General features: G+C 50.6%; 1 protein-coding gene across 1 annotated transcript in view; it reads left to right on the top strand.

The window, feature by feature from the left end:
- ALK (ALK receptor tyrosine kinase) overlaps positions 1–16,436 on the top strand; it is a 540,180-nt gene that overhangs the window by 475,037 nt on the left and 48,707 nt on the right. The window contains exons 12-13 of the mRNA XM_017877049.1: positions 2,592–2,754; positions 13,150–13,300. Coding sequence (XP_017732538.1) covers positions 2,592–2,754; positions 13,150–13,300 — 314 coding nt within the window. The remainder of the gene's footprint in view (positions 1–2,591; positions 2,755–13,149; positions 13,301–16,436) is intronic.

Here is a 16,436-nt window from a genome sequence, read left to right as displayed (position 1 = left end):
ATCCTTTCCCCATTTCTTGTTTTTGTCAAGTTTGTCAAAGATCAGATGGCTCTGATCTGTAGATGTGTGGTATTATTTCTGAGGGCTCTGTTCTGTTCCATTGGTCTATATCTCTGTTTTGGTACCAGTACCATGCTGTTTTGGTTACTGTAGCCTTGTAGTATAGTTTGAAGTCAGGTGGCATGATGCCTCCAGCTTTGTTCTTTTGGTTTAGGATTGTCTTGGCAATGCAGGGTCTTTTCCAGCCCACTGACTTTAAATTCCCAGGTGCTGTTGGCACGGGATCCATATTCACAGAAACTCCCCTGGCCACATGTCCTGCTGTCCAGGACAGCACCAGCCTTGGGTACAGACAGGAGTCAAGGATACACTCACATTTTTAGAGTTTGGGACTTGGCGGCAAACTTTCCTACCCCCTTGCTTTTTTTTAATATGCCAATCCAACCTCTTTTACAGACAAAGGAACTAGATCAAGATCCCCTAATCAATAAATGATGAAGCTGCCCCCAGACCCTGGTGTTCATGCTGCTTTCAAAGTCTGTGTTCTTTCCACATCACCCCTCACGTGGTGATGTAGCACAGCCCACATATATATTTTGGGCACAGGAGTGGGTAAAAGGGCAACTGGCCTAACTAGCTCTGCTAAAAATGCCTTTATAAAGAGTCTGAATTAGCAAGTTTGCCCTCTTTATGATAAAAATAGAGTCCAGGCATGGTGATTCATGCCCATAATCCCAGTACTGTGGGAGGCTGAGGCAGGAGGATCACTTGAGCCCAGGATTTCAAGGCTGCAGTGAGCTATGATTGTGTCACTGCACTCCAGCCTGGGTGACAGAGTGAGACCCCCATCTCAACAAAACGTTTTAAAAATTAGCTGGGCTTGGTGGCGTGGATCTGTAGTCCCAGCTACTCAGGAGACTGAAGCAGGAAGATTGCTTCAGCCCAGAAACTCGAGGCTGCAGTGAGCCATGATTGCCCCACTGCCCTCAGCCAGAGCAAGACTGAGACCCTGTGTCAAACAAACAAAAAATCAGAAAACTAACAATCAGCCATTCACACCCAAAGTGAATGGCTCCATTACCTTCTAGCCCTTGAAATGACCATTCAGAAACCAAACAGAAATCAACATCTTCCTTTGCCAAAAAAAAAAAAAGCCCAGAAAAGTGTTGAGGACTCCGTGTTGAGTAGCATATGCATTAGAACCCCACCCAGAACTTCCATCTCCCAGACTCCAGGCCAGGGGCAGCATGACGAAAACCCGCCACAACTGACCCAGTTTTCAGATTAGCAACTCTGCCCACAGCAGTCTCATTCTATTGCTTATAATCAGCAACCCAAGTTAAGCTTTCATATTTGCATCACTAAATTAGTGCAGTCTTCAGAAATGTTTTCACTTTGTTTTAGTGAGCAAAATTATGCACACCCAAATTAATGTTTCCATCATTTTCCTTAGACTTGAACTTAATCTCTCTTTCAAGGGAATTTCTGCAATCTTATAAGATTTTTGTATTTTAAGTAAAAGTAGTTTATCAACAACACCTTTTTAAAGGTTTTTATAGGTTGTAAAAATGTTAGAATTCTGGCCAGTATGAGATCTGACAACTCCCCAAGGTTTGGTCTGGCTCAAAGATAGAAAGTTTGAAAGGAAATGGCCCACGGTGGGTGGGGGTGCAGTTTGTGCTGAGTGTTCTTGTGTTGCCCCCAGAAGGCCACCTAAGGACACTGGGTGGGACACAGAACACCAGGAACCCGGTGAGGGGGGCTGGGAAAAGGAGGAGCATGCACCAAAGACAAATTTGACCTGTTTTTCCATTTCTTATACTCTGTTGCATAGAGAGCCTGAAAGCTGTTTTCATTGCATTTCCAAATGCAAGCTGGTTTTAATAAGGAGCCTGAGCCCTGCCTTGCCTTGCTGCAGGTCTGTTAGGGAGCGCCTGACAGGCAGGCCAAGCCATGGCCCGGGAGTACAGGGCTTCCTGCTCCCACCACCGGCCTGGGTCCCTGGGCCAATGTAGCATTACAGAGCTTTCAATTCTCTTTTTCAATTGTCTCCAAGTTAAGAGGCTCCTATATGCAATGCTAAGCCTTTGGGAGCAGGTTAGTTGCAGTCAACAATAGCATAGATTGAGTACCTGTTGTTTGCCCAGCAGCGTGCTTGGCTCAGTGAGACCCTGGGAGAAGACTCAGGTACTGCCCACACTTATCCCACCGGCAGGGGCTTTCTCCCCTTCCTGGAACTCCCCAAGTGCAGTGTTGGCTGGGCCTTCCTGTGGCTTGCTATTCTTGCTGTCCTGTATTTTTGTTGGTTGCATCCCTTTGGGTCTCTCATAGAAGCCTATAAGCTTCTTAAGGCCAGGGTCCATATTAAGTCTGCTCCATCTTTGTCTCTGACTCAGGGTCTGGTATCTAGTAGACTTTCTACGGAAGTTTCCAGTTCGATGGCTGATTGGTGTTTCTTCCCCAACCTTGGTACCATCTTGGATGGAGGGTTTGGGGCCATGGAGCAGACATCTCAGAGGTCACCCAGGGAGGCCCACTGGGGGAGGGAGGGCCTGATCACATGAGTGACTGCCTCTCCTCTTGTGCCACAGTTCATTGGCTGTTCACCACATGTGGGGCCAGTGGACCCCATGGTCCCACCCAGGCGCAGTGCAACAACGCCTACCAGAACTCCAACCTGAGCGTGGAGGTGGGGAGCGAGGGCCCCCTGAAGGGCATCCAGATCTGGAAGGTGCCAGCCACCGACACCTACAGGTGCGTATGGGAGAGGGGGAGGGGAGGGGCAGACCACCCCTCCTGAAGAGGCCTGGAGTCTTGCCTATGGGTACATGCTCCTGGGGTGCCCAGGCACGCCCAGGTTCAAAGGCCACAGACTCAGGCCCATAGTGGGGTGTAGAGGTTGGAGATGGGGAGATATGGCATAGTGAAATATGGCAACAAAAGAAGATGTGTTCTTTGTCCTCAAGAAACTCACGGGCTCTTGCTGGAGGTGGTATGCATGCATGAGCTAGCTTCAGAATTCTTGCTAATAAGGATAATTATGGTGGCCTGTTCATTGAATATTGCTTAATGCTCTTCAAATGAGGCGTGCATGTAAAATGTTTGGGAAACAGAAACACAATGCACCTGAAACTGATGCTCTTATCCTTGCACCTCCTTTCCTGGGCCTTCACTGTTGGTAAGCAGAGCAAACTGTGCTGGAACGCTCCTCCCAGCCCCAACCCTACCCCAGCCCCCAGTATTCCCTTAGAGCAGGGCCAGGCTCAAGGAGATCCAGCTCCACTTGACCACTTTGAGGCCATGGCATCGAATGAAGCTAATGGTAAGATTAGAGGGCTGGTGGAGATCCTGATTGCAAGACCCCCTCCTGGAGCTTCTGGTTCTGCAGGTCTGGAGCAGGCGCTGAGAACTGACAGTTCTAACAAGTTGATGTCGATGCAGCCTTTTAGAACCTCTGAGCTCGATCAAGTCTTGGACTTAGATAAACCTGGCAAGCCCCTAAATGAGCTCTATGTCTAGGCAAGGCCAGTGCCGCCATCCTCATTTTACAAATGAGGACACTGAGGCTCAGAGAGTCAGGAGCCTCCCCACAGTTACACATCCAGAAGCAGCCTCCACCTCCAGAGTTCTGGGGCAGGGCCTCATGCAGCCCCTCCACGGAGCATGGCAGGGCAGGTTAAAAGGAAAGCAAAACCACTATGCCTTGTGGGAGCAATGTCCTCCGGGGGCTGAAACAATAGGAAATGAGCTCCCCTCCCCTTCCCGCAGCCTCCAGCATCCACCACATCCTGGGCCTCCTGGGAAGGAAAGGGGCTTCTCAAGTTGCCCTGTTTTCTCTCTCCAGGTTAACATTTCCTGTGGCAGCCCCATCCCTGGGGCCTCAGGGTAAATGTGTTACAGGGACAGCCCTAAGTGCTTTTTAAATGGCACTCTGGGCAGAAATGCTGTAACAAGATTTGGCTACAATCAGATTAGCTGCTACAGTGCCCACACGCCCCCAGTAAATATCCCGGAAGACACCGGACCACCCCTGGCCCTGCTACAACAAGCAAGCCAGACCTCCCCTTCCTGCTGAGCCAAGCCTCCGTGGGGCCCGGGGCAGGGGAAAGGACTCCTGGAGAGGAGGAGGTGAATACTTGCTAAGGACCCACAGGTGTTGCTCCTGCTTTAGCATAGGGTGGGTGGCATTATTGTTGGTGTTTCCATGTTTCCGTGCGAGGAGCCTGGAGTCGGAGGAGCTTAGCAACACATGTAAGGCTGCACAGTCGGTGATGGAGCTGGGATTCAAACCCAGGGCGCTCTGGCTCTAAGTCTTTCTACTAAAGCCCATGCCTGGACTCTGGGAGGCATGCAGAAGGCAGAAGGGACAGGAAAGGAAGGAGGGCATAGGAATCGCCCACCACCCACCTCCTGAAGCCTCTGGAAATGAGAGGCTATGAGAGGGGCCCAGCCTCCTGAAGGGATATTGGCCAACATACCCCATATACAAAAAGCAATACGAAGGAGAAAGCAGAGCAGCTGGGAGGCGCACAGGAACCCCAACAGTAAGCCCCCAGAAGAGCCCATTGTTCTACCCCTGCCCAGGGCAACTCCAATGCCAGCTTGGCCAGAATTCCTCTGCTCCCTGTCCCCCGAGGGGGACGCACTGTCGGGAGATCCCTTGCATGGGAATTCTCTTGGGCTGTGTTCCCCCGAGACAGTGAATCAAGCTCACTTCCAAACTTGCACAGGTCAGTTAATCTCCTGAGACTCTGATTCCCCATCTGTAAGAGGCAGGGGCTGTAAAGGTGATATATAATGCCTGGCACAATGCTTACACGTGGTGGGTGCTCCCTGGCCCACGGGCGGAGAAATCAGCTGAAGCAATGCTGCTATCCAGCAGCAGGCAGCAGCCAGGCAGTGTTTCCAAGAACACACCGACCCCATACGCGTTAGTTTCTGACTTTTCCTGTCTCCAAAGACATCTCTTTGACTTCCTCAGATGAGCCCTGTGTTCTGAAAAAATTTGGACTGCCAGATGAACTACACTTATTAAATCATAATTAATTCATTTTCCCATTTGTTATTAATCACAGCCATATCTAAGTCAAGTCAGGTTTCTGATCTGCATGAAGTGCCACAGTATTTCCACAGTGTGTTGATAGAATCCCAGCCAAAATCAGAAAGCTGTCTCCACTCATCTCTTAGAAATATTGAGACTGAGGCCAGCTCCGGGCCCCAGCACTGTCTGGCAATTTTGCCTCTGTTGAAGCAGGACATTTTGAAGTGTCCAAATTATTAAAGGAGACATTTTGGTCTGGCCTAAGATAGGACCATATCAAAATGGAAGAACCAAAACCAAAAGCCACTCAGTTGGGGTTTTTGTCACTGCTGTTTTTGAGACAGAGTCACGCTCTGTTGCCCAGGCTGGAGGGCAGTGGTGCCACCTCAGCTCACTGCAACCTCCGCCTCCCAGGTGCAAGCAATTCTCCTACCTCAGCCTCTCGAGTAGCTGCAATTACAGGCATGAGCTAATTTTTGTAATTTTAGTAGAGACAGGGTTTCACCATGTTGGCCAGGCTGGTCTCGAACTCCTGGCCTCAAGTGATCCTCCTGCCTTGGCCTCCCAAAGTGCTGGGATTATAGATGTGAGCCACCACACCCAGCCAGTCATGGTTGTTTTTGAATACTTGTGTTTTAACTAAATAAAGGCTCTGACAGATATTCCTGACCCTCACCTCCTCCTTGGCCTTGGAAGAGACTCAGGTCTTAGATGACCTGAGTCTACTGGTCACATAACTTAGTAATCTAAGAAGCAGGCAGTTAATGATTTGATTTTTAGACCACTTCAAAATGTCCCCAAGTCAGAATATGACCGAGAAGTCAGCACCCTTTCTCTGGAAGACTGTTTCTCCATAGTAATTATTGCTATTTAATAAGTGCAGTTCATCTGTTGAAAAAAACATAAGACGCACCAGAGGACATGAGAAAAAGGTGCTTGGAAACAGAAAGGTGGGAGCCGAGCCCTAGTGAACCCACCCATCCTGGAGGCGTGGCTGCCACCGAGGCCTGGCACTAGGACTGCTCCGCTGACTTCTCTGCCCACTGCTGGGGAGATGAAGGGAAGGGAGCAAATGCGACCAAGCCCCAGCTGCATGCCAAGGGGGGCCACCACTGCCTGGGGCCTCCTCCAGGATGTACACAGTTAGAAACACCACCACTCTTAGCTGGTAACTTATCCTGGGCCCACCTCCCACCCTCTACAGCTTTGCCCACCTCCACAAAGGAAGAGGCCCAGAAAGAGGGAGAGGAAGGGGGGGCGGGGCAGGCAGGAGGAGACAGCAGGCTGGCATGGGGGCTTGGGTGCAGCCCTGGAACCCGCATCTCCTCCACCCACCATGTCCTGCTTTTTCTGCCCTGGACTTACCACTTCCTCTGACAGGTGATGCAGTCCGTGTGTCCAGGTTCCTGCGCTTCATTTTCCCCCTGCTCTGCAGATCTCAGGGAACCATAGTAAGCTCCCATTAGGATGCTGTGCCTGACACCAAGTGTGCAAAGGTGATTAAGATCCAGCCCTGCCCCAGAGGCACTGCTGCCAATGGTGGTGGTGGTGTGTGCACAGGCATCTCCATGGGGTGTGGAGAGAACCACAGTGGAGGTTTACACAAGGCGCTGCTGCGGAGGCCAGGGGAAAGGCGCTGCACCCAGCTGAGCTGGTGAATGGCTCCTGCCAGGAGATGGGCACCTGGGTTAAGTTCGAAGGCCCTAAGCATTGTCTACAAAGAAGCGGGTGGCCAGAGCCTGCAGTGAGCACAAGTTGGTACTGCTGATGAGAAGTCAGGCAAAGCTGGCCTGGGGGAGCCGAGGCTGGAGGCAGCAGGGCCAGGTCCTGGGGCTTCAGTGTTATCCCCAAATGCCTCTTACTCCCCCTGGTGACAGCGTGAGGTTGGAAATGAGAGAAACGGCCTGGAGGTGGGGAGAGCAGATGGAAGGGAGTCACTGTCACTCAGGCCAGGGTCAAAAGGACTAAGCCAGGACAGGGTCAGGTGCAGGGGACAGGCCCAGAGGTGTTCAGGAGGTGGGATCAGCATAAGGAGGACTGAGTGAATGTGGGATCAGGGGCAACGCTGAGCCTACATCCACACTCTAGCGTGGGCTGAGGAAGCGAGGACAAGGAGCGCAGCCACTCTCCCACGTGCGTGGCTGAGGACGGGCAAGGCTAGGGCAGCAGCGAGAGGGCCCTGATAGGGGGCCTCTGGGCGGTGGTGCTGAGTGACCATGGTGTCTAGAGGGTGGGTGGCTGAAGCGGATGGGAGCGTGGGAGGCCACTGCAGTGCCACAAGAAGAACGTGGATTATGGGGTTTGTGCTGGGGAGGGGGACAGCATCCTCAGTGTTGTCATGAAATGGAGACAGACGATGGCACAACCCAGCTCTGAGAGGTCTGTCAGGGGACTCAGTGAGAGCCCACGGGTGGTCTGCCCCAGGCAGAGGCACCAGCACTTAGCCCGGCCCACCCCCTCTCTCTCCCTGACTTCTCCCCTCCTTCATCCCTCTCTCCCCCTCCAGCCCACCTGCCTTCCTACCTGTCTAGGACCAGCATCCTTCTTAGCCCACAGTCCTGCCCCCACCTCCTCCCCACCCACTACCACACACACACAGATAGCATATTACACCATTTGTCAAGCACAGCCCATAGCTCCTGATGGCAGTCCTCACACAGCTCACCTGCTCTTCAGACATAATGGACAAGAGGCCCCAGGTCCCAGCTGGAGCCAGCTGACCTGGACCACAGCTGTTCCTGATGGTCTCTACCAATGGCACTCATTTCCTTACCTGGGGCACCAGCGTATGCAGCCAGATAACACCATCATTCAACTCCACAAATAGCCATGGAGCCCTACTGTGTACAGGGCACTGAGCCATGAAGCCCGGCTGTGTGCAGGGCACTGAGCCATACAGCCCCAACTGTGTACAGGGCACTGAGCCATGAAGTCCTACCGTATGTCAGGCACTGAGCCATAACACTCCTGCTGTGTGCCAGACACTGAACCATGGAGCCCTACTGTGTTCCAGGCACTGACTAGACTGGTAGAAAGGCCTGAGACTCTGGAGCCTCACAGTCTCTAGAAAGACCACAGGACAGAAAAGTTTAATAACAGTCCACAATGCCAATCAAGTTCTAGACAATAGTAGGAGAGATGTCACAGGCATGATTAATTGCCAAAGTAATTGTATGGATAGCCATCGCTGTAAAGGGCACAGACCAGGGAATGTCAGAGATGGAGGAATTAGGCAAAGATGGATGGGCTGCAGGCAGAATTAAGTTTGAGTTCAACCTCCACCACCGATGCTCCATGTGACTTAGAAAGTTGTCTTCCCTCCTCTCCGGAGGCTCCATCTGCAGAGCGAGAGGCTATGGAGAGAGGTCACTGAGGTCCCTGCAAGCTCAGGTGTTTCGAGGTACTTAGGGCTACACTGGCCAGGAGGGTGCTGAGGGAGAAACAGAGCATGAACCTTGCTCATTGACGCAACAAGAGTGGAACCTGGGCCGGCCCCACTGAAAAGCATCTGCCTCCACAATTGAGCCCTTCAACCCTGACCCCTATCTGGAAAATACAACTATATACCTGATCAGAAATCTCCCGCTGTCCAATCTCCATCCACACTCACATGCGTCATGTGTTATCACAATAACCCTGCAGGGTGGGTAGGACAGACCTCACCATCCTGATTTCACATATGAGGAAACTGAGAAACAGGAGAGAAAAGGACCTTGCCCAGGATCCCACGGGGAGTTAAAGGCAGAGCCCACAGCAAGGTGCTGCTCTCCCGCTCCTCTGGAGGGTGTGCCAGAAAGGAATGGGGCGCTTCCGTTTTTCTGAGTGGGGGTCCGCTCTCTCCCCTAGGATCTCCCATGTGGGTGTGGACACTGTGGTTGTGCTACACACCAACTGTGCTCTCATTTCAGGATCCGGCAGGCAGTCACTTTGATTTGCTGCTAATTCTTTATTTAAAAAAGATTCACAACTCAATTACATCAGGTAACAATGGCTCGCAGTCAATAATACAAAACACAAACCCAATAAACATCTATTCTGACCAGGGGACATGGATTTAGATGAGGAAAAACAAAAAAATTACAGCATCAGCTCGTTGAGAGCAGTATCTTGTAATTTCCAGTAAATTGGAATCACTGTGAGTCATTTTCCTCACTTGAGTGGCAGGTATATTAATTTCTTGTTGTTTCTCAACCATCAAAAATAAATTGTTTACAAGGGATGGGGAGAAAGCTTCGAAGAGGCAGGCTGAGGCTATTATCGTAGCATGAGTTTGTGTAACATGATTCACAGGGTGCAGGAGTCTTCAAAAGTGCTAAGGCTGCCCTGTGCTTTACAAAGAAATGGGCTCTGGGTGAAACTGAACAGCCTTGACCCCCTTGGCCATGCCCTGGTTCACCCACTTGGTCCCCTTCTGCATCCCAGAAGTCACCCCCGGAAAAGGAGTGGACAGGCTAACCCATGGGGGCACAGGATGACAGCAGCTGCCATTTGTCACTCACTGGCTATCCTCTGGGCTCTGAAGTAGGTCCCTTATAAGCATCATCTCATTTAATTCTCATAGCAGCCTTCCAAGGTAGGTATTATTATCCCCTTTTTATACATGAGGAATCTGGGCTCAGAGGGGGTAAATAACCTACCCAAGGTCATACAGCTAGTGAGGAACACTGGCAGGGCCAGGACCAGGGAGACGTAAGCAAAGCACCTTGGGCAGAAAATTTAAGGAGGTGCTTCCTCTCGGGGTCAATAGAGTGCAAGGTCCTCCCTGGGAGGGAGGCACCTCACTGGGCTCAACCTACTCCTGGCCCTGAGTGGCAGAGCTGGGATTTGGATCCAGGTCTGTCTGCATTCAAGCCCTTGCTTTTCTACCTGTGGCACATCCCACTCCGAAGGCAATCAGCCCTGTAGTAGCAACTAGAAGCTTCCAGAGGAGTGAAGCTCTAATGGTGGAATTTCAGGCTTCAGGGGACCGATGAGGGAGCTACTCCTTCTAGGACCCCTGCAATTAATTCAGGCAGGCAGCTGCCTGCTCCCCCTGACTTGAAGCCAGCCTCTCATCTGGGTTGGAAATGTGGGGCTGAGGCCACTACCCAGGAAAGTACAACCCAGCCACGGACACCTGCTCGCCAAGCTCTACTGTCTGCTTCGGAATCTAGAAAGCTGACCCCAGCCCCGGTCTTGCCCTGTGCTTTCCATGGGTTTGCAGTCTTCTCAGATTCGTTTTGTATGCCCATGACAGTAGGGGTTCTTGTCTTCATTTTCTTCCTCAGTAGTGGAAGTTGAGGCTCTGAGACATGGGCCATGTTGCCTCAGGTCACACAGTCAGAAGAACAGGGACAAGAACCAGCAGATGACTTGGAGCCCAGGGCTTTTTCCATCCCACCTCACCATCAAGAACTAGGTCAAGACATAGATGGGGCTGGCTTTCAAAGGTGGTTGAGGGGAGCAGGGTGGGAAAAATAGCCAAGAAGGCTTAGGAAGGGTAAAAGGAGTCAGGAACAAACAATGTCTAAAATATAATAATTTGGCTAAATTTAAACATACGAAAGAGTTCAGAATGACTCATAATGCATGGTTGATGCAAATGACTATGCAAATGGTGCCAAAAGGAATGGGCAGCCTGATGTTTACCTCTCAACCACAGCAGGAGTGGGTATGTCGAGGACTTCGACTTGGGCAGAAGTTTTCCAAGCAAACCACATCTTCAGGTGGAGATGACTTTTTATGCAGCATGACCAGGCCCCAGAAACCTGGGGAAGTGAGCAGGTCAGAGTTGGGGCCCATCCACACTGCTGTCCCCAGACTACAGGAAGCCGCCACATCGTCCCCTACCCAGGTTCACTGAGCTAGATAATGCTGCCTCCTCTTACCTTTCACCAATAAGCCTTCCTTTTTCTCAGCCTTTTAATTATCGTTATCACCTTGTCCATTTCTAATGGATCAGGAGGGAGTGTATGGCTGAGGGTCTGGGAATTAGGAGGGGCGAATAGCTTCTCATACCCCTCTCTTTGTGCTTCCCAGCAGCACACTGGGGAGGAAATGACCTCTAAGAGGGGATGTGCAAGGGTTTGGACCATAGCTAGCCACTGACTGGCTGTGTGGCCTCAGATGAGTTACTTAGTCCCTCTGAGCCTCAGTTTCCTCATTTGTCAAATGAGATTAATAACATTTGTTGTTTATGGCTATCGGGTGATGCCGTGTGCCTGTGAGCATGCATCATGCCTGGCACATTGGAGGATGCTGGTAATCAGCCCACAGCCCTCTCCAAACCTACAGCCCTCAGCTTCCCACTCCATCTACCTGCTGCAGCCAGCCATACCAGAGGCTCCCTGTTTCTTCACTTCCGTTCACACTAGCCCCAATTCCCACCACCTCTTTCTGCTTGTCTCAGAGCCCTACCCATCTGCAATCTCCACATGAAGCCAACATCAGCCTTCCTCACCCCATCCCCACACCCCACAACCACCTGTTGCAGTCCCCCATCTCCCTCCTGGCCCTAAGCACCTGACGACCCTTACTTTGGCCAGAGATTCGCAGCTTCCCCGGAGCTTTCAGCCATGAGCTCCTTTTGTTGGACTATTGTGTTGTTTGGAATGAAAATGATGCTTCTCTTACTAGGGAAGGGGCTGGGGCTCAGAGAGGGCACAGGGGCAGGAAATGGCCCCATCTGATCAGGGAGCCCCGGAGCCCTCCACTTCGCCTCCTCAATGTAGCCACCCTATGGTGAGACTTCTCTTTTCATCGTGAAGATCATCTCCCCAGTTTCTTTGTGAGTTCTTGAAGAGCCTGGAGCTGTCTCAGGTCCACAAAGCCTTACACCCCTCCCAACATTCGATAAACTCCCATCAATGCCCAGGCACCCACCAGGGCAGTGCGCACTAGACTCTCCATTTGCATTTCACGAAGACCTCAGTTCCTTGCCTGCCGTGTTTGCAAAAAGCCTCTGCAGAAAGGCCGTGGGCTCTGCCTTGCGAGAGCTCTGGGAGCCCCTCACACACTGGGAAGAAGGGACACTTCCTGGAACGGTAGATAAAGGAGCTACTGTGTGTGCACATGGGCAAAACTGCCTTGCATCTCTTCCTGGTTTTTCATAAAAGACCTTGGATCTGAATACACATGGATGTGAAAGTCTCCTGAGTCCCGTACCCTGGCAGCTGGTCTCTGGGGACCCATTTGTTAGCTGGTGCGCTAGCTGTCTTCAAGACGTGTCGCCCTTCTGATATACTTCAGAAGAGAGTTCTTTTCTTCCCCATCCTTCCTTGACTTCATTGCCGCAACCTAAGAGGCAGCAGAAATCATCTCCCATCCCCACGCTCTGTTTTTATTTTCATCATGATGGGTTGTTTGTTGTCTGCACACATATTGCTCCAGAAGGAGGGATGGGAATAGACAGTTGGCTCATACACACTGCTTTCCTCAATCATTCTGTGCGGAACCTCCTTGTTTCCAGACCCCATGGAGAGACTTTACAACTTTGTACCAAGTCAATTATGGCTACTACCATCATTAATAATAATAATAATAATTAATACTTATTGAGTGCTTATTAGCCACAATTCTAAGACCACATGTCTTAATTTCTTTAATCCTCATAACACATGTAGGCTAGGAGGCAAGTTCACTTATTATCCCCATATTATAGATGAGGAATAGGGAAGTTACTTGTCTAAGGTCACATGAGTCCATTGATCTGGGACAAGGAGAGAAAACCATAAAGAGGAAATCCTACGTATTCAGAAAACCATCACCCCAATATGCCACATTCATATAGTCTTCTCTCTCTCTCTCTGCTGTTTCCCTCTCTCTCTCCCCTCCTTCTCTCCCTTCTTCCCTCCCTCCTCCCTGCCCTTTTCCTCTCTTTCTCTCTTGCACCCTTTACTAGTCTTTTACCTTCCTAGTTCTGTGACTGAGGCAACTCCCTCTCCCTCTCTAAACTTGACCATCCTCTCCTGAAGACGGGGAGAGGAATCCCTTTCTGCAGAGACTGATATGGGGGAGAACCCTCAGACCATGACGGGGATGTGCTCAGCCCACTGGAAGCTGCTGGGTTGGCAGGAAGGGGGAGAGTCTTCATACCACAGCGGGAGCCGACGTTCTTTGTCCCATTACAGCATCTCAGGCTACGGAGCTGCTGGCGGGAAAGGCGGGAAGAACACCATGATGCGGTCCCACGGCGTGTCTGTGCTGGGCATCTTCAACCTGGAGAAAGATGACACGCTGTACATCCTGGTTGGGCAGCAGGGAGAGGACGCCTGCCCCAGTGTAAGTGCCAAGAGCAGGGGTTTCTCATCTGTACTCTCTCAGGCTCCGGGGAGGCCTCTTGGAGGCACCAGCACTCAACACCCTCCTCCTGGAAGTTCATACCAGGAGAATGAGACAGCAAAGAGTAATTAAACAGCAGTCGTGCAAACTCCCAGCACCCCAGTGGTTCACCTCTTGCCTGTGCTGGGGGGAGGCAGGACCTGGCAGGGCTGGCCATCCTAGCAGGAACTCAGCACCCTGCAGGGTGAATCTCCTGGTTGGGTCAGGCCCCACCCTCCCTCACCTGAATCACAGCTTTTGCTTGGGAAAAGGGGCTGAGGCATGTTCTAGCACCCAGGACCCCCAGATCTTTCCCCAGAAACTTATATGAGAGCATCCTTGGCAGAGAGATGTGGGAAGAGAGGCTACCGAGAAAGCAGTTTACTTCCACAAAATAAATTCAAGTCTCCTAAGAGCCAGGCTCTGGACCAGGAGCTGAGGAAGCATGAAAAGTAAAGGTCAGCCTTTCCCTTCTGCCTCTTCGGGGTTAAGGCGAAACGATAGGAGTAAGCTTAGCTAGTGCAACCTTTTGCATAAAAAATGTCTCAACTCCAACTTTTATTTAGCAACTATAATTGGGACTTTCCAACCTAATATAATATATTAAGCCATTAAATTACAGGCTGCTGTAATTTTCACAGGAATTTATTGAGTACTAATGTAATTCTTTCATCTAAGCAGAAAGATTGCATTATCTTGTGCAAGGGACTTTCACTTGATTGGACTGTAATCAGTTATGTCTTTTCACAGGACCGCATCTTTTTTAAAAATTCAATTGAAATCTAGTTGTTCCTCGGGGTTGCTGCACTTTATTATTTTTGTTAATCAACCTACTAGCTTTCAAACGTTGTGGACGCACAGGAAGTTCCCAAGCAGGCGGAAGGCGGCGATTCTCGGCCAAGGACAGAGGGCAGCTGCCTCTGCTGGTCGGGCAAGGCATAGCGGGGGCATGTGGGGAGAGTAACTCGTCTTCCCTGTGGCTTCACACCTCCACTCCTGAGGAGACATTTGGAAAGGGGGGAAAATGGCATTGTCAGGCACTACGTCCATCTCCACTTCTCTGTAGGCAGAAAAAATGGTGTCTAGACACAATTCTCAAGAGAATGAAGTGGACTGTGAGAATTAAACTGCAGGGGCCAGGTGCAGTGGCTCATACCTGTAATCCCAGCACATTGGAAGGCCAAAGCGGGAGGATCACTTGAGGTCAGAAGTTCAAGACCAGCCTGGCCAACACAGTGAAACCATGTATATACTAAAAATATAAAAATTAGCCAAGCGTAGTGGCGCACACCTGTAGTCTCAGCTACTTGGGAGGCTGAGGCACAAGAATCACTTGAACCCGGGAGGCAGAGGTTGCAGTGAGTCGAGATCACACCACTGCACTCCAGCCTGGGCAACAGAGCAAGACTCTGTCACAAAAATAAATAAATAAAAATAAAAAATAATTAAACTGCCGGATGTGGCAGCTTTGCTGGTTCAACTGCACATCTATGGGGGCAGTGGGGAGTTGCCCTTCTATGTACCTGGCCACACTGGAGCTCCTGTGCTGGAAATGGGCTCCAGCTGCTGCTAGAATCCTCCTCCCCACCCTCGACTGCAACACACGTGCCCACACACAGCCCTCAGCCTTTGCTTCTCCAGTTCCTTCCAAACCTCCCCTGGTGGCATGAGTCTAAATCAGGCTTTCTCAACAGTGGCATTATTGGCATTTTGGAGCAGGTAATTCTTTGTGGGGAGAGGCGGGAGTCTGTCCTGTGTATTACAGGATGTTTAGCAGCATCCTTATCCTCTGCTCACTTGGCGCCAGTAACAACCCCCAGAAATGACAATCACAAAAGCCTCCAGACATTTCCAAATGTCCCCTAGGCAGCCAAGTCTGTTCTAAATGTTAAATCCCACCATTACCATCCCCTGCAAGACAAATATTATGAAGAGCCAGCCCACAATCCAGACAGCACTCAATTCATTCAAATGTATTTAACCAATATTTATTGAGCACCTACTTTGTGCCATCCCTATTACAGGAACTTGGGATATATTGGTGAACAAAAGAAAAATCTTTGCTCTCAAGGAACTTACATTTGAGGAGAGGGAGGGGGGAATATCTGGGGAAACAGTGACCCCAGCAAAGGGCACGTCCCAGAGGTTCGTCGATGCTCAAGGAACACTCAGGCTGGAGGAGAGGGAGCAAAAGGAAGGGTAGGTAAGAGATGAGGCAGAGGTAATAGGACTGGATCAGGCCACTTTAAGACGTGTTGGAGCCATAGGAGGGTTTTGAGGCAAATGGTGACATAACGTGGTATGTGCATTAAAAAGCTCACTCTGGCTGCAATGTGAAGAAGCTGCCATTGAAGAATCTTTGGATACAAGGGAAGGGTCAAGACGGTGAATTCAAGGGCTACGGCATTAATCCTGGCAAGAGATGATGATGGCTTAGACTAGGATTGTAACAGTGGAGGGATGAAAAGTGGTTGAATCCTGGGCGTAATTTGAAAGTCAAATCCAAAAGGATTTTCTGCCAGATTGAATGAGAAATTAAGAGAAAGAAAAGAGTCAAGGATGACTCCAAAAATTGTGCCTGAGCCACTGGAAGAAGGGAGCTGCCATCACGTGACTTAGGGAACTCTGTGGAAGGAATAAATTTGGGGGTAAGATCAGAAGTTCAATATCAGACATGCTGAGTTGTAGAGGCCTGGTAGACAGCCACAGGCAGACAGGTGGACGATGGGAAACGGGCCACTGAAGTTCAGGAGAGAGGTCCAGGCTGGGGATATAAATAGATATAAATATGGGAGAAATTAGCATAAAGTTGAGACAGGATGAGATTGCCTAGGATGCAGTACAGATAGAGAAGAAAGCGAGGACCGAACTTAAGGGACCCTCAACATTTAGAGGTCAGGAAAAGAAGAGGAACCAGCAAAGGGGGGCGAAAAAGAGGAACCAGGGAGGTAGGAGAGGATACAAGAGGATAGGAAGTCCTGGAAGTCAGATGAGGAAAGGGCCGCAGCTCCTCCGAATGCTGCTACTGGTCCAGCAAGAGCCTCGACCGCTTCCCACCCCCACCTGATCTAAAGGAGACACCAGAAGCAGGGGCGGG

This window comes from Rhinopithecus bieti, unplaced genomic scaffold, assembly GCF_001698545.2.
Source record: "Rhinopithecus bieti isolate Rb0 unplaced genomic scaffold, ASM169854v2 scaffold_7681, whole genome shotgun sequence".
Classification (NCBI taxonomy): domain Eukaryota; kingdom Metazoa; phylum Chordata; class Mammalia; order Primates; family Cercopithecidae; genus Rhinopithecus; species Rhinopithecus bieti.
This window is presented reverse-complemented; position numbering and strand designations above follow the sequence as displayed.